This window comes from Nipponia nippon, unplaced genomic scaffold, assembly GCF_047370975.1.
Source record: "Nipponia nippon isolate SJK-2023a ecotype South Korea unplaced genomic scaffold, ASM4737097v1 scaffold_5, whole genome shotgun sequence".
NCBI classification, from domain to species: Eukaryota; Metazoa; Chordata; class Aves; order Pelecaniformes; family Threskiornithidae; genus Nipponia; species Nipponia nippon.
The window spans coordinates 52,535,992-52,561,779 of record NW_028262369.1 but is presented as its reverse complement, the minus strand read 5'-3'; the positions used below and the strand labels follow the sequence as shown (position 1 = coordinate 52,561,779).

At 36.9% G+C, this 25,788-nt stretch overlaps 1 protein-coding gene across 5 annotated transcripts in view; it reads left to right on the top strand.

Annotated features, from left to right (window-relative positions):
- Positions 1–25,788, top strand: part of RABGAP1L (RAB GTPase activating protein 1 like) — a 261,730-nt gene that overhangs the window by 152,408 nt on the left and 83,534 nt on the right. For all 5 annotated transcript variants that reach the window (XM_087733874.1, XM_087733877.1, XM_087733876.1 and 2 more), the window contains 4 exons: positions 5,598–5,672; positions 9,206–9,331; positions 10,709–10,852; positions 24,339–24,380. In XM_087733874.1, coding sequence (XP_087590000.1) covers positions 5,598–5,672; positions 9,206–9,331; positions 10,709–10,852; positions 24,339–24,380 — 387 coding nt within the window. The remainder of the gene's footprint in view (positions 1–5,597; positions 5,673–9,205; positions 9,332–10,708; positions 10,853–24,338; positions 24,381–25,788) is intronic.

The following is a 25,788-nucleotide window of genomic DNA, read 5'->3' as shown; positions in this document are numbered from 1 at the left end:
GGGCTGCCTGAATAAATGTGAAGATTTCTTCATTCTCTCGGCCCTTATAACTCTGGAGGAGGCATATTGTATAACATACACGTGCCTCTCCCTGATACTCAATAAATGAGTAATTTCTAAAAATACAGTTTTCAGTTAACACAGAAATTCCTTGTGTAATGTGATACATCCTAAATGCTGCAGTCATAGGAATATTATTGCTTTCAGACTGTTAGTCTTATAATAAATTTAGGTATGGAGTTTTAAATTATACTATCACTAAGGTTATTCAGCGACCAAGCATGTCATCAAATACCTTGTTGCGTGAGAAGTCTACATCAAAATATGGATGTTTTCTTGAGTCAGTCTGTTTTTCAGACGCCATGTAAGTCTTTTAACTCTACTAAGATGGACTTCAGCACAGAGCTATGTCTGTATCAAACATTGAGTATAGGTTCCCTAGATAATTTCTGTCATTTTGGTAGCGACACAAAGGTAGGTCATAAGAGCAAATCAGGCTTGTAATTCTCCCCCAAAAGACTTGCATTCAGTTCCTGTTACATTTTCCTTTTTCCTGGGACACAGATGCTGGATATCTCGTATGACTGTTAACAAGCATTGTGCCAGTGTGCCTGTCGTTTTTTCAGGGAAGTGAGTGTTTCCTGTGCCAGAAAACGTTATTACTGACAAGAGAGATACCGTTATTGCGGATGAGAGATGGAGATCTGTAGAGCCTCTGCTCATAACTTTGCCTCTGCATTGCCGTGAAGTGTGTGTGGGAATAAAAGCTTTGGAAATGTAAGCCCTTTGTATGAGGCAGACGCTAGAGAAATATTTTTCATGAGCTTTCTTTAGTTTCTAATGTAATTGTAGTGTTTTAGTTTCTAATGTCTTTGAGTTACTATGGTAAAGGCAAATTGGCAATGTGATTGTAAGCTGATATTTGCTAGTTAGTGTTTTGCATCTTGTTGTTTTAAGTACATTTGAACCTTCAGCAAGTATAAGCAATCATTTTCATGCTTATGAGGATGCAAAATGTTGAAAAACATTTCATTCTGGAATTTGAGATGTACTCCCTACTCCTCCTTTTTAAAAACTGTTGGGACTCATACACAGTACTTGCAGAAATCCCAAATCTGAGGTTTTAAATTCAAATCAGCAACCTTTCCATTCGTATTTCAAATGCTACTTACTTGGAATTTTTATATTTACAGAAGGTCCTGATCTTGGGAGATTTTCCTCCAGTAATTATTTTGGAGAAGAATTTCTGTCCATCTCTGGATCCTTCATGTACTTTTCCAACACGCAGGCGGGTCTCTGCCATTCACTTTATTTGAGGAGTCTGTTGCTTCCAAAGTATTCACTTTCTAACGATGTTGTACTAATCACTTCACCGTAGTTCTCTTCAGAAGACAGATAACTATTAAAAAGATGTTTTAATTCTGTAGGTGAGATCTTAATTTAGTTAAAATGAATGAAAGTAGGCTTCAAGTCAGAATCGTCATTAAGTCCCATTTATGAGATAGAGAATATTTAAAATCTCAGTTAACTGGAGAATTGTGATTGGAGGTTCCCCAAGAGCTTAAGAAAATAATAACTTAAAAGACTGCAGCATTGTCGCAGGTTGCCATGGGAAAAATCCCATTCTCTTGAAATTACAAAGTTACAATGACTGCAATGGCAAGGGGATTTGGGATTTTGCTTTGTTTTCGTATTTCATGTGGAAAGACAAAGTTAATGCTCCTCAGTCCCTTAAAAGGATAAATCTTAAATAATTAATCTTAGATCTTTTGTTAATAATATGATATTATGGTGATATCTGTAGGCAGCATCCTTATTTTTGAGGCTATTTTGGTTAATTACATCATATTTCACCAATATCAAGTCCCATGGGTAACTTAAAGCTAAAAAAGTATAATTGGAAATGTAATATGCACAAAGCTTCAAAAATCTCTTTGCTTTGGGCAGATACAATGAAATCATGTAGATTTTAGAGACTTCATTAAAAAATAAACCTTTAGTCGCCAGGATTATGACGCTTTGACTTAACAGGAGAATCTTTCTCAGTTTGATCTAATTCTCATGCAGAACTGAAGTTAGTGTCTAAGTATCTGATAACAGCTGTGTGTGAAAATCAGATCTTGGGAAAGGACCTAGTGGAAATTAATTTCAAAAAGCAAGCAGATCAAGCAGTTACTATTTTTTTCGTAGTTGTTGGTTGCTTCAAAGTTTTGTTAATGATGATGTTCTTTTACGGGGGCTCTCAGGCATTTTTCTCTTATATATACTATGTATATCTGTGTCCACTAATTAATTTGAAATATTTTTTTAAACCAAATTATCCAGTACTTACTGATTTGTAGTTCTATGGATCACCTCGTTTTACAAATGTTTCAAATTTGTCATTTATTCTTCTTATTTAATCAGCCAATTAATGGTTTCCCAGTTTACTCCTCCCCCCCCCCCCCCCCCCCCCCCCAGGCTTTTTGGGTGAATACTGTCGGTTCTTAATAAATTTTTAGTATTTTTATTCCTTTTAATTTATCATCTCTTCTGCTACTCAGCTGGAGACAGATACTTCAACACATCCCCTGTTAGAAATGGTTCCAGCAGGATGACAACCCCTGTGAATCTTCTGTAATAAAACAGACACAAAGAAAGTTCACGTGGATTTTCTGCTATAGTTTAAATAAGACTTTTCTACCTTGATCATGTATTTTCCAAGTAGAGACTTTGCCTTCCTGCTCTGAATGTGTTTAAAAATGGATTTCTTACTAGTTTTAATTTGTTTAAGAAGTCGATTATGAGAACATTTCTTGGTCTTCCTTTATATTTTTATATTTAACATGCAGAGTGAGGATTTTTCCTCACTCCATTTTCCTTCTTTTGCCACAACTTCCTTCACAATCTCAAAAGGAGTATCTTTTTATTTCTGATAACTGTCTTTACTTTTTAATCTATGTCAGTTTTGGAGGCAGTTTGTTTTCTCTGATGTGTTGGTTTCTCAATAGTTATTTTAAAACTTGTTTGGATTAATTTATTGCTGTTCTCGGCCAATTATTAGCTATTGTGCTAGCAATGCTTCTCACAACAGAGAATCCCCAAATATTGAAAATTTGCTATTAATCTTTCAGCCCGAATTTTTTTAAGTAAAGTAAAAGTGGTGTTGTGTAGTATGAAGAAATCATAAAACAAATTTATTATTTGTAATTCTGTATATCTGTTTCGAAGTGGAGCTGGCCTTTCAAAAACAGAAGTAATACATCTTTTAGGAATGCTACAGAAATAAAATATTAGGCATCCATAAACTGATAGATTTTGGGAACAAATAGATAAAGACTGAGGATGATGATTAACAAGTGGATGGTTCTAATTAGTCATATGCAATATTAATTTAAGTGTTGGAAGTAATTTCTGTTAATTCGGTGCTTAGTAGCTAAAGAGTAATTTTGAATTAACTTTTTCCAAGAGAGCATCCTTTTTTTCCAATTCACAATTTTGTGTCTGCTCTTGTACACTTCTGGAGTTATTTTTTATATTTTACTTTTGTGGCTAGAGCTGGTTAAGCTAGTAAGCAGATTGTAGTCGTTCATTAAATTTTTTCAATAGTTTATGTGACTAGTCTTCTTGTATTTGCTCAACCACTGAAACTGAGCAATGGATTGGGATTGTTTTCACTCAGGTTCTAACTAATCCCACACACTATACTTCAAAAAAATGGTAAGTAATGTAGACAAATGGCAAAGAGTTGTAAGTCACAGTTCAGTTTTTCACAAAGCTGCAAATGTATTAGGAAATGTATGGATGAGTTGTTAAACAAACAGTGACCTTTAAAGGGATACTCGGGTTGTATTCTTTACAGAAATCTTCTTTTCTGGAATCATTACAGAATTCCTTATAAATATTTATTTCTTAGTTTTAGCCCATCAGAATGAAAAAGGAAAGGTGGTTTAAAGACTTTAGATATGTTTTGGCATCCATTTCAACATTTCTGGCAGAAATTATTTGCAATTATGTTAATACTGTTGGCTGGAAAGGAATCACATCTCTTCTTGAGTCACAATTCTTACCTTTTGAAGAGGCAGTTTAGCCTCCTTTGAAATATTGTATGATAGACCCAGGTGGGTTTGGTTCCCCAGCATACCTGACATGGTTTATTCACAGTCTCTCTGTGCTTCCTTCCGTTCGGTGAATTTGCAATCTTGATTTCATTCAAGACTTAAAAAGAGAAGAGAAGCACAGTGTTCCAGTTCAAAATGTTCTCATCTGTAAACAGTCTTGGAGGTGGTGTGGGGGCAAAGCGGATTTTCTGATTCATGTGGCTTGTTCATCCCCGTAGCTCTGACCTTGTGCTTTTGTTTTGCCTGGCTGTAACCTTAGTACCTTCCTTATTCTCTCAGGATGTCTCTCTCTCCAATGTCAATCCTGTTGCTGCTTATACTTTCTCAAGTAGAAAGTATACTCTTTCTACTAGAGAGTGTCCAGAGGAGAGCCGCAAAGATGGTGAAGGGTATAGATGGAAAGCTGTATTAGGAGCGGCTGAAGTCACTTGGTCTGTTCAGCCAGGAGGAGAGGAGACTGAGGGGAGACCTCATCACGGTCTACAGCTTCCTCACAGGGGGAAGAGGAGGGGCAGGCGCTGATCTCTCCTCCCTGGTGACCAACGATAGAACCCAAGGGAGCGGCAGGAAGATACGCCAGGGGAGGTTTAGGTTGGACATCAGGAAAAGGTTCTTCACCCACAGGGTGGTGGAGCACTGGAACAGGCTCACCTGGGAGGTAGTCACAGCACCAAGCCTGAGAATATTCAGGAAGCATTTGGACAACACCCTCAGACACGTGGTGTGAATTTTGGGGTTGTCCTATGTAGGGACAGGAGTTGGACTCGATGATCCTTGTGGGTCCCTTCCAACTCAGGACATTCTATGATTCTAAGTTTCCTCAAATTCTTAACATCCTCTGACATCTCTCTAAAAACAGTATCTGTCTTCTTGTCTCGGAAAAGTAAGGGGAAAGGAAAGGTTGGTTATTTTAGTTTGTTTTTTTTTAAGAGTAAGAAAAAAGTAGTATGGCAATCTTACCATAGAAAAAGGAGTCTTGTTCATTCTTCAGCATAACAAGGACATGGAAAAACTGTTTCTGATTAAATTTGCAAGCTAGAGTAGTTCTCAGTGGTTTTCTAACAACGAACCTCAGGTCCTATACTTTCACAATGTAAAAGTTTGTTTTTCCAAAACTGAACAAGCACTTTCCCCACAACACAAATCAGCCTGGTTCTTATATCATATTTGTTATATCGTTAAAGTTATGTCATTACTGACCTCAGTGGAATTATCCCTGGTTTAGGTGAAGGGAAATTGCATTCAACTCTTCTCACGCTGTTGAAAAATAAAAATAAAAATAAAAATTTACAAATATGGCATCTATGGAAGATTGAGGGTGACCTGTACATGTTTTCTTAAGTGCCCTGAAAGTCTATGCAAGAATGGTTACAGTTTCACTCTCTTTATTATTTTAGCCTGCATAGTAGTACGTATTCTGAATAGCTCATTGATTATTAAACATTTTGATAATGCCTGCGTGCATTTTAAATATATGTTGACTTTTATTTTTTCTAGGCATACTCTGTGTATGATGAAGACATTGGCTATTGCCAGGGACAGTCTTTCCTTGCAGCTGTGCTTCTACTTCATGTGAGTTAATTGCAAAATGAAAGCTTTGATATTTGAAACCAAAGCAGCTTTAAAACCAGTAGTACTGTAACATACTATTTGACAGATATTTACTGTTGTTTATTTTTCTGTATTCATTTTCCTCTTGCTGCTTTTTGGCAAATAGTGACTAATGGCTTCTATCTTTATGAATGTAGATTTCCTTTATCTAGGAGAAATCAATTAAATTGTCAAGTACTTCTGTGTCAAAACCTGAAACTGATTTGTTACATATTAATATTTTCTTTTAATTTAGTTGTCACGTAGGTGAACTCCCTTTGTGTTTATGGGGAATTTAACTTTGGGAGATATTCTCAGAGTAGCTAACCAGAGCAAGCAGTCTCATTGATTTTCAGTGAGACTTTTTCTCCTAGGGACATGTTATAATATCTTTTGAGTGAAAGCTAAATTTTAACCTTGGTATTTTAGCCTGTAGCCAAAAACTGTATAAACTTTGATCTGTTGCTTCCTATGTATACATGTGCACATAGAGATAGATAGATAAATACACAATTTTTGTCTCTGCAAGAGGCTTTAACTTCTTAACTTAAACTTAAGATGTTTTAAGCAACAGATTCAAGTAGTATGGCTATTATAAAGAATATCTGAATAAACCACCCAAAACCCCAACAAGAACTCTTAATCGGGCTGTTGCCTTCTATCTCTGTCAGGCTTTAATTAATAAATTATTAATTATGGTTGAAATACATTTCAGATTGTGGTTTTGAGTGAGCTGTTGGTGGTATATATGTTACACATGCACTGCCTAAGGCATCTAGAACTCAAATTCAGATTAATTTAAGTTGTAATTCCTAGTAAGATCTATGACTCCTTGAAGACTTAAGGAACATGATACACAGTGACAGTCTTACAGGGAAGCTTTAGAGTTTTTAAGGATAAACCTGAAATTAGTCACATTATTGCAATCCCGCATATACTGCAAATTAGCTTATCTAACAGTTATTTTGCAATTGATTTTTTTACCCAAAGAAGGATTTTTACGTTTCACTGGAAGAATAAGCCATTTTCAATACCAGATTTGTTTAGAAATGAGTGAGTGTCACATTCTGACTAATACTTCAGCTTCTCTCAGTTGTATGCTGTCATTACTATAGAGAATCACCTCTGTTTCTAGTGTTTCTGGAGTTAGAAGAAATTGCCCTGTATACAGGGAATACTAAATGGCAGTTACACTCATTTCAATATGCCCTTTATAACATTTGCTTTCATAATAGGATATTAAACTGAAATAATCAGAGAAAGGGGGGAAGGGAAGCAGTCTCAATAAGCTCATGTAAGTTGGGAGCTTCCCAGGATGTCCTCAAACTCTTGTTTTTCTCAAATTCTCCAACCAATCTGTATGCTGTGAATGCTTGTAAGACCCCCTCTAACTCTTCTATCTTTGCATGGATTTCTAGACCCCTTCCTTTCCCTTTTTTCTGGGATCCTTTCTGGGTATCCTTTCTCTTCAGTGTAGATATGTTTCAGGGATGGTTGGGTAGCCTGAACCTCCATCCTGTCTTTTTGTGATTTTGCTGCTTTGATGAAATTCTTCTAATAACTTCTAGTCACAGGGGGACAGTGTTGCCAACTCTAATCATTTTACTGTAAGTCTCACAGTATTTGACTTTTCTTTCTTATTGTCTACCTCTTGGAGTCATTGCTATGTGAAAAATTAAATTTAATTTTTAAAAATGGTAAATTTCTGGCATTTGTGAATACAAAGAAAAGATAATAAGGGGCAAATATCTAAATGCTAAAAATGGGAATGGAAGCACCAAAAATATGTGTTTTGTTTAAAATAAATAAGAAATGAAAACTTGATTTATGATTTTGAATTCTTGGCGTTGGTAATATTGGAGAACCTCTGTGCACTGAGAGCAAGGACTCCGTGGCCTCTGCCTGTAAACAACTTTGGCCTAGTACTCACCTCTGTTCCCTCTCCCTGTCTCAGGGGAGGAATGATTGTCAATGCACGTGTGTCTGATTGAGCATGCAAGGTAGGTGTGCTTGTGCATGAACATCTGTCACTTTATTAGAAATAATTGTTACCTTAAAAAAAAAAAAAAGAAAATTTGCATTCATGTTATTACAGAGCAGATTCAAGGCTTTTGGTCAGGGTAAAACTATTTCTTCCCTTTACTTTGTCTGCAGCTTTTATCCGCTGTCAGTGGGGATCATTCCATCTAGATAAAATTGTGATAAAGAGCTTTGAGATTCCTAAGAGCTTGTCCTAGGCGAATCTAGCCTGGACAGGTAGCTAGCAGCTGATCAGGCAGTTCTTTATGCTAACTAATTACTTTCATATAAGCTGTCTGAAAATGAAAATGAAAGTGTCTGCCCATGGCCCTGGAGACAGGCTATAATCATAGGCTGAACCATAACAGATGAAACTGTGGAGATAAATATCAAGAGACTAAAATTCTCTTTGAAGAAAATACTGAGCTTTTATCTATTACTGATATTTGATAAGGTGTTGGCAAGAGGCTGAATGGGTGAATATACTAAAAGGTCAAGAGTTGTCATTCTTGATACTCAATAATTGTTTTCATTTGTTACAATCTGGTGCCTGCAAAAGAAAGGTTGTTTTTAGATGTGATTGAAAACCTAATTTGGGGTCTGCAGTGACTCTGCTTGTGCCTGTCTTATTATTGTGTTACCTGAAGGCATGGGGAAGGTGGGGGAGATGTCTTATCAGTGGAGGTTTCATAACACAGGGCTTCCCACAGATTTGGCATTCAGTGGGCTCAAGCCAACAAATGTAACTTTAGAGTGGCTCACACAGCTTGTCCTTTAGTACTGCCTTCTAAAACTCTGTTGGATGAGAAATTTTGGTCAAAATGAAATAGAGATTATGGAGATGGGTCTTCTGAAAAAGTCATGATGTTAATAGATGGGATCAGCCCTCCTAAGCTCACAAATAGGTTCTGAAGGCAAAATTTGTTATTTCCTTATTCGTCATGGGAAACATGACTTCAGAGAGTTGGTTGTCCTGGGATTTGGATGGAAGTAGACAAGCATTATTCTCACTAAGGTTGGTTATACCCTAGTTCTCCTGAATTTTTCCCTTTTAACCAAGTCTCTCTCTGTAGAAATCACTATCGTGAGTTATTGTCTTTTTCTTTTCTTTCTTCTTGTGGTTTGCTTTTTTTTTTTAAATTGTTGTTCTGTAGCTGAGAGTTGTGTACTGGTTGTTCTCATATCTATTTGGCAGAAAGAATGCTGATGACAGTTGTGCTGCTGTAGGGATGTATATTTACATGAACCTATGATATGATCCTATATTATCTTCAAAGAAGGTCTTACAGAGCCAAGTCAAGGTGCTCATCAAGGAGAATAGTCCCCTTGAGATTTTAGTTGCTTAATTTTACATTCAGAGTGGTTTACTGAAAATTTTAATATATCCCTGTTTCTGAATTCATCATCCATAAGGTATTTAAGTGTGTGTATTCGTGTAAAGAATTTCCAGCCTCAGCTCAGTTTTTAAAATCATGTTTGTGTATTTTTCCAAACAGATGCCGGAGGAGCAGGCATTCTGTGTGTTTGTGAAAATAATGTATGACTATGGCTTGAGGGACCTCTACAGAAATAACTTTGAAGACCTCCATTGCAAATTTTTCCAGCTGGAGAAGTTAATGCAGGTGGGGCCAGGGTAACAAATTCTTCTACTTTCATGAATGGAAATACTGGTATGAAGAAGAGATTAATGCTTTGCTTCCATAAGCTACTGGACAATAAAAACCCTCTCCTTTAGAGGTGGGGTAGAACCAAAGCAGGGAAGTTTAATATCTGGATCCAAACATTGTGAGTCAGATTTATTTCTCATTTCTTTTGTGTTTCATATACCAATCTTGCTGCCAATCTTTGTATCCAAGCAGAGTAGGTATCTGGTTTATCATCTGTCTCTGTTTGCTTACTCTCTCTCTTCCCTATTTCGTGATGTTGCTTAGAGAGAATGTCTCTGTTCTATTAAGGCTGGAATATCTTTTGGACTGCCACCATCAGTGCCCTACTTTCTATGAATTAGTTGATGGTTAAGAGGTCAGGCAAATCGGGACATTCTGATGCTTATGAAACTTGAATCAAGTGTAGGTCATTTTGTAGATTTTACTGTGTTTTCAATATGTTGCTCTTTTTTCAGATGGAATTATTTCATAGTCAGAGCAATTTAGCTTAAATAAACAGCTGCAAGTTTTACACATTGTTGTTCTGACTAATAAGCAATTACTAACAGTCCATTAAGCTTTGACCTACGCTTCTATTAGCATAGTGAAAGCTAGCTGCTGGAGTCAGTTACTATTGATGACCATATATACCTCTGTGAGATATAATAAAACCAAACAAAACAGACCACAGTGAATTTAGTGATCTTTTTTTCAGATGTCAAATTGCACGTATTTCCTACTTGATGAAGTAGAATTGCATACTAATTAATTCGATACTTAACTTTGGCATATGGTCTTCTCAATATTTACATATGTTAACATAGTTTTTTACTTTATTAACTGAACATGAATATATCATCAGGGTACAGTAGGATTATCAGTGCTTATTTTGTGTTGCTTATGTATCTCCTTGTTAGAGAAATTGTCTGATGGAGTTGTGGGCTTTATTGCTTTCAGGCTCTGCAAGGTGATCATCTAGTATCAGTTAGTTTTTATAGCAGTAGCATTTACAGCAAGACACAGCAAAGGAATAACTTAAAAATATACACTATGCATGACATAGATTTCACAACCGCTCTGCCTTTCGACTGTTGAAGATTTTGTAATTTCTCAGGATAATCTCAGTACATTATTTGAGACTGTGATAGAATCCACAGTGGATACCTTACTAAAAACTGTAACCCAGGGCACTGAAATTTATGAAGAAACATATTTCCATTGCTCAGAAGAAGCCATGATTTCACTTTGTTGTGTTTTTTTCAGTGTTTAGCAACCTGGTACTTACTGGCAGTGTAGATGAAGAGCTCGGGTTAATGAGTAATACTGAAACATTTATTTTTTCCTTTACTCTAGGAGCAGTTACCAGACTTGTATAGCCATTTCTCAGACCTCAATTTGGAAGCTCATATGTATGCATCCCAGTGGTTCCTCACTCTTTTTACTGCCAAGTTTCCACTCTGCATGGTCTTCCACATCATTGACTTACTACTTTGTGAGGTAAAAAAACTTGAATCAGAAGGCCCTTCCTCCACCCCACGAATGTTTCTTCTTTTTTTGTTTTGTTGGAGTCATTTACTGTTTAATTTCAAAATGCATGTAACTAAATTATGTAGAAACCATGGTTATATTGAAGAGAAGATGTTCAGTGAAATGCTGGTTTGGTTTTAAAATTAGAATTGTGGATTGCCTCGTTTTTTGCTAAGAGATCTAATTAAGAATATCTGATGCACACATCTGTTCTTCATTTAATTTGTTAAATAATTTATTCAAAGTTAGGAATTCTAATTTCTTGAAGATACCTAGTAGTAAAAGCCTAGCAGGCTTTTAGTGGGAAAGCTCTCCAGATTGTCTGATTCAGAGTGCCCAAAGACAGTAAGGGTATTGCATGTTGCTTTGATGGCCTGATATTAAACAAATAGTGAGAACTGCCAAACAGCACAACTGAATGAAGCTCTTTCCTTTTGTTTTTTACCCTACTATTCCAACTAAGGAACGCATTACTCCAGATACAAAATGGTATGTTTCTGTATTGTAGATATACCTGCACTTCTTTTAAAAACTCAGGCAGAATAGATTGATAGTCTGGAATGTTTATTTTGATAAAATACTAGTACTTTCTTTTGTCACAGGGAAGTCAGGGCATCCATGGAATTAAACCTGGTTTTGAACTGCCACTGATTTCCTCTCTGATTTAAATGGGTCACAAACATAAAAAAATACAAATAAATAAAATAATTGAGAATTTTAAATGCAAAGGGCTTCATGAGTATGAAACACTGTTGACTCTAGTTCATTCTGTTAATTTTTATTGTGAAGTATTTTACTTGAGAATTTTCAGGCTTGCTGCACATGCCTTGATAGTATTCAGTATTAAACAAATATTGTCCATCACTCATGACTCAATAATTTTTTTCCTTAAGAGTGTCACTTCTTCTGCATATTGATGCTCGGTTATGAAAAAGAGGTAGGTTAATACCAGCAGGTATCCAAGTGAGTGCGAAAGGTAGTAATAGTGAAGTGATTTCACATTTCCATATAAATATCTGAGCTCTATTTCTTTCACAATGTCTTGATTGCTTTAAGTAAGCAAATAGAAAAAGCAGAAAGGTTGCTAGTTTTTCTGCTCTTTGTCTCCTTCTTTGGTCATGCAGTAGGTGAACACAATTCCTTGATTGCTTTTGAACTGTTAGTGAGTTAATTTTCAGGATGAGCTTCTGATGTGGATTTGATCATTCTTTGTCAGTTCAGTTTATTACTTCATTCTGATCTTGATGTAGAGCTGCACTCAGAAATGACTATTTTAAGAGATTGTTTGTCAAGAAGCACAGAACATCCTTTCATAGTGGTGATTATTGTGATAGCAGCATAGTTACATCCTGTCTGAAGCTCCTGCACTTTTTATTATATTAAGCTTGATGATAAAATAACGCTGATGAAGTCTTTTAGTCATGGTTAATACAGATTTAATATTTAGAATGAAAAATGAAACAACTCTTAAAACATTTGCATTCATCTCACATCTGGCAGTGTTTATCTCAGCATGTCTGAGGGAATTACTCTGGGAAAGAAGGTGAAAGAATCCAAGGAGAAAGTGAGAGAGTACAACACTAGAGTCTGCTAGAGAAAGGGAAACTTGTTAGCATTTGTGGAGGATAATCACATAAAGCTAAAGGAGCCTCTTTTACAACAGCTAAAAATAAACCAGAAATGGTAGGAAAATTGATTTCAAGTGAGAAGATACATACAGACATCTTGAGAAACAGTGGGGCAGTGTGTAGACAACATACTGAGGCAACGGTGTAGACTATCAGAAAACTGCTCCTAAGATTCATGAGTTAACCAGTCTAAAGTAACAGGCACTTCCGAGAATTTGTGGGAGGAGCGTAGATTAAAATCATATTAAAATTAAAATCTAGTTGGCCCTCATCATAGAAGGAAAGTAAAATCTGAAGGCATATGGCCATAGACAGAATAAGAAAGAAACCGTTCCTTAATGGAAGGCTGAAATCATATTGTGAAGCTGTCTGTCCAGTCAGCCTCCAGAACGAGTAATGGAGCCGTCAAAAAATAATTTTTGTCTGCATTAAATTGTTCCTTACTTTATCTCTGAACAAACAGCATGCCTGTAATTCCAGCAACTGGAAGGAGAAAAAACAGTTGCAGCTGCTAACAGTGGAACATATTCTTCTGCAAAAAAAATCCTCAGAAAATCAAGAAGCCTTTGAAGTGAACTGTGTTGTGTTTTTAAAAACAAGCTTCCAGCCTTCTCATTAATTTGTCATAGATACAGATGAATTTTAAATAGCCTTCAACTTCCTTCCTGACTGTGCTTTCTCCACATCCGTGTCTTGTCTGTCGTTGACAAAATGTTTACATCCTATACAACTCTTTTATGAAAGAAAAATATTGGGGGAAGAAAAACAGTTAAAACCATTGCTGAATGGGTGCTGCCAGCTAGTCATTCCAAGGGAGCTTCTCTGGTCCTCATGAAAATATTTGAATTATGGATGAACAATTTGTGTCAACCAAGAGTGTTTGGATGGGATTTGTCTTTTTAGTTCTTGACTGTGGCTGGAAGAGTGAAATTGGTCCTTATAGATACTCTTTAACTCTCAATCCAGAGAGGAAAAATACCTGTTGGAAATCCTGTAGTTTCGCAGCTAGCCAGGGAGGCATGGTTCCTTCCCTTGGATGCATGGTGGAACGGTGGCACTCAAGCTGGGGGGTGAACCTCCTGGGCAGGAGCATACCCAGGGCTGTGGAAGCCTGTGAAAAATTAGTTAAATTTATGGTGGGAATTAAGTTTTATTGAGAAATTTTTAAAGACCCACCAAAGTATGTGCCATTACAGCTGAGGTGTTTTCATCATTCTCACGTTAAATATGGCTTGATAGAAAGATCAGTTTTATTTAAATTTATACGAATGTGGGACTTGCCATGGCCTCTATGTGGTTGAGTTCTTTTATCCTGTTGTCTTCCTCTGACCTTTTTTATTTTTAAGCTGTCTTCAGGCTGTTGAGGATGTGATTCAACGCCCAAATTACCCAAATTTCCAGTGGTCTTAGAATATTGCCTCAATAACCGCAGGAGAGAATCTGTCACCCATCCTCACCTACAAATGAAATGTTTTTGAATTCTTTGTATTTCCTATGACAGAAGCTAGAAGAAAATTGCGGGCTTGCAGGCAGGTACTCCACAGTGCTGCGCCACATGTTATAAAGCTTAATACTTTGACTGCCTGTAATAAAAACACAAACCTCTTGATCCAGTTGAAAGTTTTCATGTGATTACAGCAAACTCTGTGTTTTTGAGCCTTGCTGTGTAGAGAAATTTTGACTTGTCAACATCAGCTGAGGATCTTTCTACAATGTCCCTTTTCACTGCCTGTTTCAACTGCTTCATTTGTCTCCTCTTCTTTTGCTATTCCTGTTTGCATTGATGAACAACTTTGTTGATGAAATTCAGAGTTGTATTTGGACTTGTCAATCTTATCTATCAATGTGACATTATGTTATTGAACGCTTCGTGAGCCTCCTCTGTTTTGCTGTCTCTTTTTGTTCCATTTAAAATTATTTATTTAAAGTCATGCTCAGAAATAGCGACTTATCTAGGTAAAGCTCATGTCGCTTAGATAGAGCTGTCCCCAGTGCAACAACTGCACCTGGGTTATACTATAGAATATAAAAGAGTTGACATTTAACTTAATTTTTCATTTTAAAATTTACAATTGAAAATGAAAATATGTGTTTTAAAAGCACTAAATAAGTGACCCTAAATAGGCAGTTAGAAGAGAAAAAACCCCAAACCAGTTGGCAGACAATTTATAAGCATTTTTTAAAATTTTCATGACTTTTTCTGCTTAAAAAAGAAAATATTTTAACCGGTTGTGATATATACAGTACTGCCAAAACTAAAGGAGGGGTTCAAAGCTCAAGCTGTCATTCCATTATTAACTTAGAATTTTAAGACACTATTGGTAACCTCTGTTTTAAGTCAATCTGGCTATTTTTGTGTGCAGTTCTTGGGGATATAAAATACTTAAGGATTGTGCTTCTCTCCTTTTAAGGAGTATACAAAAACCCCTGCTACATGCTGCCTTTTCTGGGCTGGTACAGATATTTGTCTATTTTAGTGCCAGTAATTACATAGTCTTGTTACAAAAATGAATAGTTTGACTACTAAGCTGCCATTCTATGATCAAAACTGAATAGAAAGGGATGCAACTGGTTATCTATCAATTTTGAATATGAAATAATTTAATGTTTTGTAATATACCTAATAATAGAGAAGTGAAACTACCTTTCACAGGACCACACAGCAGCACAGTGGAAGAAGTGGGAACTGAAAGCTAGATATCGTCATTCCTTGGCCTTTATTTATCAACTATTGCATTCAGAACTTTGTATAAAATAACTTTTATAATCAGCTTTGAGAAACTATCTGCAATAATGAAGACTGATGGGTGTTTTTAAAAATCTTTTAAAATGTGAGTGACTTGGTGCTGGTAAATGAGCACCTAGTGATAGTAAAAATGTGGCACCGTGTTGTGTAGATGTGCTTCCTGGGAGTGCTGCTTCATAATGAAATAACGAAAATCTTAGAAGAATTATAACTATTGGTGCTAAAGATTTGATTTCTGTCTTATGTGTGTCTTGCTGAAGAATGGATGTGCCAGGAAACACTATGCCGTATGGTATCACTCAGACGATAAGACCAGTCGTCTCTGCGTGTTAGTACTAACTGAGTAGTAGATACCATAATAGCCTGCTATTTTTTATCTGTCACTGTCAGATACTTCTGTGATGCCTTCAACAGAGTTGAGAAAGAACAGATTAACATTTTAATTTATTAAACTTCCTCAGGAATTGAGTCAGGAACAAGCCCACGTCTGTAAATCTACACTCAGATGAAATGTGAATTAAATAAAAGATTGTGTACAGTTGTTTATCTTCTGTAGATCTATAGGGGAAGAAAGATTGAACTTTTTGGAATTACCTGTTGTTGACACATTGTCTGCGTTTGTTAACCCTTCCAGTTATTAATGTTTTAATATATCTTACAAAACAGCAGTCTGGGCTTGCTAGAAATAAAATATCTTTTATTAATAGCATATTAAAAGCTAGGCTTAAATTCTGAGTAGGTATAGATGTGTGCTGAAACCGCCTGCATTATTTCAGTACTATTTACAAAAGTAAAGTCAATGTCATACATGTGAGTTGGAAAAGGCGAGAAGGTGTGTGTGTTTGTTTTCCTTCTTATGAATATAGGCGATTAGACTTTGGCATTTAGACTGCGTCTTTCCTCCTGTCCATTGCTCTTTGCATTGTGCCTGCTAGAGAGCTAAGTCTCTTTTTGAAGTTTTTATCAGGCACTGCTGTTTCATGCAAAGAGATTGGAAAGGATTTCTTTCCGAGACTGCTAGCTTGTAATTAATTTAAGAAGATAGTAGGTTGTCTCAGAGTCCAGGTGGAAGACTAGAATTTGAACGTGCATGTCCAATGGTAATGCTGGTTTGCTACATTCAAGCATCTGTTGACATGTTAGCCATTATAATCTTTTTTGTTGCAAAAACTTGAGGTCTGCAGTGGAGCTGGGTCAGGTTTTCTGGCCCTGGATGTTTTGCTTTTATGTATTTAGATGAGTTATTTAAATCCATGCTAAAAGGAATTTTAGCGTAATGACTACAGCTGTATTCTACTGTGGGTTTTTTCAGTACTAGAACAGAAATTTAAGTAAAAAGAAAGGGAAAAGGATGTAGTATTTGATTGTGTGTTTGATGGATGAGGAACTTTTTAAAATTTTTGTATATGTGTGTTTAAAACAGATTATAATGATAAAGAATTTTAAGTTACTTTCAAACTGAAAATCGTAAGAAGTATTAGGTGTTTGGATATAAAATTTCAATCAACAGCAGAAATACTGGAGATACGTAATACAGTGTTCTGTGTTGCCACAAGCACAGGGGAACACAAAATGTTCTATTCACTTCTAAAGCTACACAGAATTTATAAGAATTCAAGCTTGGACTGAGGAGAAGAGTATTTTAATGGGAGTACATCTAAGAGGTTCTTGGAGAGCCACAGGGTTTAACATAACCCTTTACACTATGCTGTCCAGCTGTTCCTGTGAGCATCCATAATTTATGTATCCTCCATTCATAGCTGCAGCTTGTTTATCCCAAAAATAACAAGGCCGGTGATAAATACTCAGCATGAGCAAAGAAAAAACAGTCTCACAACAATCTGCAATTCAAGATAACTTACATGAACAGAAGGTACCTTTTTGGTGATGTTGATAAATGTTGTGGTCCTAAAATTTTGAGGCTGCTTCTGTTTCAGAAAGTGCTCTAAGAGACAGGTGAAAAGTTACCAAAGATGAGGGACCTATTTGAATGACCTAGTTTGTGCCTTAGAGGGAAGAGACATCTAATGCCATGTCACAGTATGTCTCTGAATTACTTTCCCCATTGCGACTGAAATATTTTAGCCACTTACTAGTTGATGTTCACTTGGTTGATTTTTCTAGGAATACAGTAAATTTCCATAATGCTTACTTAACACCAGTGCCATCTGCTGTATTTGAATAGCAGCATATTCTAAGCAGTCTTGGCAGTCCTCAAAAACGCTTCAGAAATAACTGAAGGAAAGTATCACAAATGGGAGAGTGATATTCCGTGAACAAATTCAGGAAGCTAAGCTAATTTGGGGACTGTTTTTAAAAAAGAGGGTGGTGCAGTCTGCCTCTGCCAAAACAAGTTTCCATTACTTCGTGCTTGGAATCTGAGGCTGTACTGAATTTTCTAAGCACGTAGAATCAAAACATGTACTTTGCGTTCGAGTGATTGTTGGGAAGGGAAAATTACTGTCAAGGGCCAGGACTGTGTTGTGGCAGAGAAGGGGAGAAAATGAACACTGGGAAGGAGATCAGATGGAGTGCAGGGAAGCAGGACATTGATTCAACGGGCACGCATTTTTCTTTGTGTTACGTGACCACATGTAGAGGGGGAAGGAGATAGGGCGCTCTGTCAAGAGATGTTCTGAACCCCTCATCTTGTCCCCTCTCAAGAAGATTGGGGTCTGAAAGATTACTGCTCCTCTGAGCATTTCTAACAACCATTCCCTGTCTCCAAATGAGAGCGGGAGGACCTGTCTTATCTACAGAGGTATGAGGCCTCTTTTTCTGTCCTTGTTGTATGTGTGTGGTGAGGCCCTTGATGCCTAGTGTGGATTCAGGCCCCCTTCTTTGTCTCCATATCAATCTGGTTTGGAAAGAGGGAAATGAATGTCTAAACCCCTGTAATTTAAACCTCTGAAAACCAAAAAAGTAGTGTTATATATTGCCTGGTCAAGCAAATGGAGAAAACATGCTGCCAGCCCATAACCAGCTGCCTGTGAATTAGGAACACGCCACCACAGAAATACCAAACGTCAAGGAGCAATTTGATACATGGAAATGACTTAAAATTCTGTGGCTGTAATTTTTGTTCTTTGAGAACAGTGACATAAACTGGAGAGGAAAAAGTGCTAGTCTCAAAGCACTCTTTACCTTCAATCAGCCGTAGCAACATCTCAGCAGCAAATTATGTGAAAATCACCTAAACCATGCAAATATTCAGTAGCACTCCTAAATCCCATTCCTTTCTGTTAAAAGCAACCAACCAACCAAAATTTCATGACAAATCATACTAATACAGGTTCACGGTTGCCTGGTAGTATTTATTGCGTGCCTTTTCATGCTGCAAAATACAGAAAAGTGGCACAATAAATTCTGAATCCCATGGTGCCATTTTTACCATCTCCCTGGTACCTGCTTACCTAATAATTCAGTCAACTGGTTTTAATGGGGTTTGTGTATTATTCACAGCATCATAGTATCAGGATGGAGATTCCTGTATTTTCTTCTTTCTTGTGTTAGAGCATTTCCTGTTGTGAGTAACTGTAGTAGACAATGTATATGGAGTCACTGGGGGAAGCCCAGCATAAGACATCGACTATAGCTCATACGTTAGCAGTAAGATCTCTATGCAATTTGGTTTTTCTTTATTTTCTAATACAACTGTTTAGTAAGAAAGCTGTATCTGTTGCTTATACAAAGCTTGCTATTTTGTGTTGTGCCTTATTTGAATGAGAGTTAACCTTTCTTTTCCGTAGTTGTCTTGTCATTGAACTAGCATAAATGTACAAGCTATGCAAACTATATCTGAGTAAAAGATGTTAATTAACATGAATATTCCTGCAGAGCGTGCTCTAAGTCTGCATTACTTACGAAGAGGAATTTGAGCTTCAGACCATATATTTATGTTGTCAGCAAAATAAATACATTTGTGACATTCCTAAAACTCATTGTATGCTCTCGACATATTAGAGTTGCCAAACAAATGTTTTGCTGGAAGCAATCCAAAACATAAATAGAATTTTAATTCTCCTTTAGAGTTTGTAACCCCAATTACCCTCTGTAGCGCCTTTGAAAGAGTGTGCAACTGAACCCATAATTATGAAACACTTTCGAATTACAAAACAATGTCAAATTAACTTCAGTTGAATAGCTAATCTCTCTTTTAAAAAAAAGGAAAAATCAGTTATTAGAAAGCTGGAACAGATTAACTGGTTCTCCTGATGGCACGTTGTGTGAGTCTTGAGGCTTCTCAGACCTTAAGAAGGTGCTCAGTTGACTTTCAATGTATCTTCTTTACCTGGTGCTGAACTTTAGAGAACATTTTATCAGTATCTTCACTGTGTCCTCCTACATGTCATGCATATCTAGGAGCAAAACCACAGATAAGGACGCTAATATTAAATGAATTTTCCATGTATTCAACATCTGAAAATGATGCAAAGGGCATTGCCCTATAACCAGAGGAAGGTCTGTCAGATGGTCTGGGTTGGAGAGGGAGAGATGCTAGTATTTAATATAGCCTACCTTCTCACAAGGCTTTTGTCATTAAGGAAAAGCTTTAAAATGGGAGATAAATTCCAAAGTTGTCCCCTATGCAAATGTTGTCCAAATACTACATGATTAAATTGTTTGGCCTAACTCTTCTGCCAACTCCACGCTATGCTGTTGAACTTTGCCAGTAGCAAGTGTTAGTTTGCTGCCCCCTTAACTCCCTTTTTTTTTGATCTCTGGGTAGATTTTCTGGGTCAAATGAATAGATATGCCTCCTCCCTTCTAAAGGAAGCCATGAGCATCCTTTCTGTCACAGAGATCTCATTGAATACAAACTGGATCCTACAAAATCAGATCTTTACCATTCTCTGTTCTTTGTTCCCAATCTTCTTTTCAGGCCTTTTGGAAAGGCATCTTGCTTCAATGTGCAGAGGGACTCAAAGTGAGGATGCCTCAAAGAGTTCTTCTATCTGCAGAAGGAATCTTGGCCTCAAGGGACTGTGAAAATCTCTCACTAGAAGAGTTAGCATAATAAGATTTCCACTTATTTTAAGCCAGCCTTAATTTCAGTGCACATGTATCATTTCCAGTTGAAGTGTTTCATTTTTACAGTCTTAGGAGATACAGTTTCACCGTTTTGCCCATGAGAATGTTACCTACAATCTCTGTCAGAAATTATGGCCTTTTGACATATAATTCACGTAAGCGGATGCTTCTATGAAGGGCAATCTTAATGAATTAAATGGTGGCCTAGTGGATGGTGAGTGTTCATCCCAGCACTGTCATCCCAGTAGATATGATGGGTTCTTCTGCAAAACTATGCTCTTGAGTAAGTGCTGTCCTACGGAAGTCTTTGTAAAGCAGAGAGTGGTCAGCGTGGCAGTTAGCAGGAGCCATAAGGAGGCTGTACGATAGCACAAACTCTAAAATTTTCCCTTTCCGAACCCTCATCTTACCATCTTGACTGCAGAAGAGCTGTCTGCTTTGAGATGGGCTTGTTCCTTCTCCAAAACTCCTGAGCTTAATGAGATCTGTTAAAATGCTCTAGGCCTCTACACAAGCTTAAGAGGGTTCTTAAATAACACCTGTTGGAAAGAAGAAGATACTGTGCAGATGCTTAACTAGGCAGATAAGCCTCTAAGACAGGCTGTCATAGAAACTGCTGGCCTTCTGCAAAAGGCTAGTTAAAAGCTCCTTGGAGGAGGATATCCACATGCCTCATTTCTGGGATCCTTGCCTGTGGGCTTAATGTCTGTGAGCTGTGCAGGCTGCACACTCCTCCTTCATTTACTCACTAGCAGCAAAGCCTCCCAGGTTGAAAAACAAGAGAGTGGCTGCATAATTGCGAAGTGATATGACATGATGATAAGTCCCTAACTGTTCCTGTGCTCTTATAACGGTTTTTGTTTAGTAATAGCATATATTTTTAGTTTTGATTGTTGTATATTAAAAACCACAACTGTTTATATAATTATGAACAACTTTCATATTTGCAAATTTTTTAAATATTAAGATGAGATCTGCATGATATGAAAGCATTTATTTCCAAATGCCTAGTTAAACATATGACCTTTGGTTTTAAAAAGTAATTATCCAAAGCTTATTTAATATGGGCTCCCTTCTCTTTCCCCCTGTGGATGATTTGTATGTACTTTCATGTTTCCATTATAAAATTGCTGGAGGGATATTGCTAGCAATGATTTATATGTCTGGTGCACATTGGTATTTTTGGTCCTTCTTCTAAAATAGATGGAGAAGTTTAAGCTGAATCTTATAAATCAGTGTGTGGTAAATGAAGTAGGATTTTAAATAAGAGATTGTGGAAAAATGAGCTGAGCCTTCTTTTTCATAATCATCATCATTAAACTTGGCTATGTCAGAATAGACTTGCATGCATTAGGAAAAAATAACTCAAGTATGTAGATCAGTGGTTATAAAATGTGTTGTTAAAATGGGTGGGTAAGGCACTGCATTTGAAATCTAAAGCGTCTTGCTGTAAAGCCAAACGTGAGTAGAAGCCTTACTGTAGATTGCCAGATGCCACCTCCGATTCACTCAGCTGTCAAGGGGTCTATTAGTCCTTCAGGTGCAGCAAGTCCAAGCTGGTCAGCATGAAACGGCAGCAGTTGATGCCTCAGGCCTAAAATAGTGCCTTGATTTGGGAGTTACCTCTCCCTTTGAGGAAACAGGAGGGTGCAGATTGTCTTCTGTTGCCAGGAGTAGTGGCGTGCCGCTCAGGACAGCTGTATACAAAGGTTTTAAGGCCTTTTGGTGTTCTGATTTTAGGGCATTTGTGTGTTGAACAGGTTATCTCAAGTAAGATGACGGAGTTTGTGAGCCGCCCCTTGCCCGGTGGGGCTAGAAAAAGAGCTGGGGATTCTCAAGGCAGGAGTAAACCTATTTCTGCTGCATTTGCTATCCATGTGAAGAGTGATCATATAAGAGGAGTAGCAGGAGAGAGTTTGATTAATTTCAATTCAGGAACAATGTGAGTTTCAGGCAGATCAGAAAAAATTATTTAGAAAATAAATGAAAACTGTTTTTTTGTTTTGTTTTTTTTTTTTTTTTTTTTTTGGGTAGTGCCAGAAAATACACAGGACTCTGATTTCTTAGTAATCCAACAACTAGACATAATACTCCTACTCATAAAATAACAAAATCTGATCCATCAGTTAAGAAGAAAACACAATGTTTGTGATGGCTTGTAGTTATGGCTCTCATTTATAGCTTGTATGTTCATATCAAATCCTCTCTGCTAGGAATTAAAAGTTGTTAATGTCATGACTGTGTGGAATGAACTGTTGACTTCAGATTGATATTTGGAATAAAACTGAGAGTACTATGAACTTATTTTTCTGCTGCTGGTGCTCTAGTATTATCAGTGTCATGACTGATTCACAGCCAGACATTTTTTTCTATTAAAAAGAAGTATAAAAAGCAAAATAACTGTTGTTTACTTAAAATATTTGTTATCCCATTTGGAAGAACGGTTTGCTATTAATGAAGCAGGGTTCAGTCCTGCTACAATTGTGACCTCTAGTGGAAACAGTCAGTTTGTTATCATAATGATTATGCATCGAATTGCAAAGTAATTCACAGAGTGTTGCAATATTCATTATGTCTAATGTCATAGCATTTCTAAGACTCATTAATGGTAAAATCCCTTCAAGGCACCATACTATCCATGTAAAAAACCACAATTTCTTCCCAAGAATGCCTCTGAAAAGTCTTTGCAGATTTTTATAAAAGCTAATTTTTATAGAAATACCGTCTCAGGCTTTCAGGAAGAGGCTTAGAAAAATACTTAATTGCAGAAGCAGAAATTTCTTGGAGAAGGTTTCCTTATAAAAAGTCCTGTTGTTATCCCACAACAATATGTATTGCAGTGACAGTATTACTTGTGTGCAAATCTATTGAAACATTTTTAGATATCAGCTCTGAAAGACATTATAAGAAAAGATTTATCATGCCATTAAACAAGCAGACAAGATTTTTAAAATATAATCTAGGAAAACAGTCTGAACACAAAGTACATAATACAGCAAATGAGAACTGCATATGGTGTTTTTTTATATTTGGATGAACACAAAGCTATTTATAATCTTAAATAATCAAGATGTGTAGACTAGAGGCAGGAGAGTCTCTTCCATCAGCAGAGGCAATGTGTGCCCTGCCGGCAAGGCTGGCATCTTGCATCCTCTGGCCTGAGCTGCCCCTGGCTAGTTTTCGAAGCAGGACCCCAGGAGTAGTTTCAGTTAGGCTGCTCCAAAGGAGCCTTGTTCAGGGTATGTGTTCACCTTCCCCCGGGAAAATCTCAGGGTCTTGACTGCCAAAATAAAAAGATGTTCAACAAAAGCAGGGGAGTGATATTTCTTATTTTTGTAGACAATGTTAAGCGGAAAAGTAGCCTTTTTCACTCCTCTATAGACAGCCAGTGGAGTAGTTTTTGCTTTCTTTGATTTTTGAATAATTGGACATTGTCATTGTATTATTCACTGAACTTGTATTTGTAGACTTGTATTCCCAGCTTGTGCAAACCAGAAAGCAGACTATTTGATACAGACATCAAGTTTCTTGCCTATGAAATAGTTTTGATTTTTGGCTGATAACAGAAAAAAGGTGTATTTTGTACTTGTGGAGGGTTTTTTTTTGTTTTATTTTGCCTTTTTTTTTACAGTTTGAGCATGAAAGATTGTACATGATTAATCATAGCTAAGCTCAGTCACTTGGCAAAAATCCTATCAACTAGAATATTTATTACATTTTCTTGATACCCTGCTTGTTAGAATACTCTGCACTGTTCATGAAAACCAGCATTGACAGGTACTAAAGTGATGGAGAGAGATCTTGTCACATCCATAGCACCTGACGAATTGAACTGTGAGATTCCAAAAGCTCCAAAGAGCCATCGTCTTCCCCAGCTGGGAGTTTGGAAACTGCCTTGGGGCTTTAATGATGAACTTTGAAGTGTAGCAGAGAAAAGGGAAGCATTCCCTAGAGATTTACAGCATCTAGTTATGATGCTACATAGTGATAAGTAATAGAGAGTAGAGATTTGTATGCTGGGACTGATTTAAGTCTTTTTCTTCATTTTCAGGGTATGAACATAATTTTCCATGTAGCCTTGGCTCTCTTAAAGGTAAGTCATTGATTAGAAGGGGTTTTTTTTAATTTTATTAAATTGTATGGAATATTTTCTTAGCTTAATGTATCATGTCTAAGGGAACAATAATAGTGGGACTTCTGGAGGAGGGAACAGAGGAGAAATAGCATCCATTTGGGTAGAGATGTCTCCAAAATTGTCCTTAGAGTAGATCTGTTTTTATTAAACTTCATCATGTCGTAAAGTTCCTGGAACAACGAGTGCAGTCTAAGGATTTAAATGTCTCATGTGTAATTACTATTAAGAAAACAATTCTGATTCATTTCACTGTGTATTTATTTTGTGGCTGGGTTCTTTCATATAACTATTCAAGAAACGTGATTGAATACTATTTGGGATCAGATATTTTTGTAATGTCAAGAGAGGTATGGAAATCTTTCATTATATGGGGAACTTCTGTCTTTGGCTTGGACACAGAATGTACCTAAACAAACAAATCAACCAACCTGTAGGTAAAGCATTGGCCCTTTTGATGCCAGTGAGATAGCTCCAAGTTAACTCACATTAACCTTCCCAAGTTGGCACTAGTTCAAATCCAGTCCATGTGCAGGCACATGGTATGGAATTTGTAATATCACCTTTGAATTCAAATGATATTCCCATTCAAGAATTTCGACTAAAGCTCAGGGTAGAACAGCCTGTCATTCCTAACACAACCACCCCGTATCATGGATGCAGGCTAGGATCATTTGGCGCTTGCTAGTCCTCTAGTGTGTTTTCCTTATCATTTACCTAGAAAGGGCAAACAGCTATTAGTTGATCTTTTCAGTAAAGAGGAATTCTCAGACTCAGCTTCTGCGGCACAAAGTCCTAGGGCAAAAGTGCTCCACACTAGGAATATATAATATGCTGCTGCTGTGACCAGAGCAATTGGAAATTTCAAAACACGTATATTTTCACTTGAGGTCAGGTAGCTTCGGTGAAGTGTTGCAGTGTAGGTATGAGATAGTATGTAGCATTATGGTAAGGAAATGTCCAAAATAACTTGTGGTTTACACTAACACAGTTAATGTGTCAAACCGCGTTGGGGCTTTCTACGTGCGTATATGTATTAAATGAAGTTGCCTATAAACAGGAAATTTGTTCAATGTACGTTTCCAAGGAAGTGCTCCTACACAAATCTAAATTTGTAAAAAGGGGCGAGGGAAGTGTGTGCTCTTTTCTTCCTGTTTCATATTTTATTTGCAACTATGGGGGCTTGTTAATTTTCTGTTTTTTAAGGCCAGTACGGATAAAGGGAAATCTAGTAGGTTATGGCATGATTGATTGTAAAAGAAGTGAAAGCAAGCATCCAAGTGACACCCAACAGGTATGCTGCCATAATAGTAGGAACAGGTTCTGGAAAAAGGTATTGATACCAGTTTATGGATCTTAAAACTCAAGA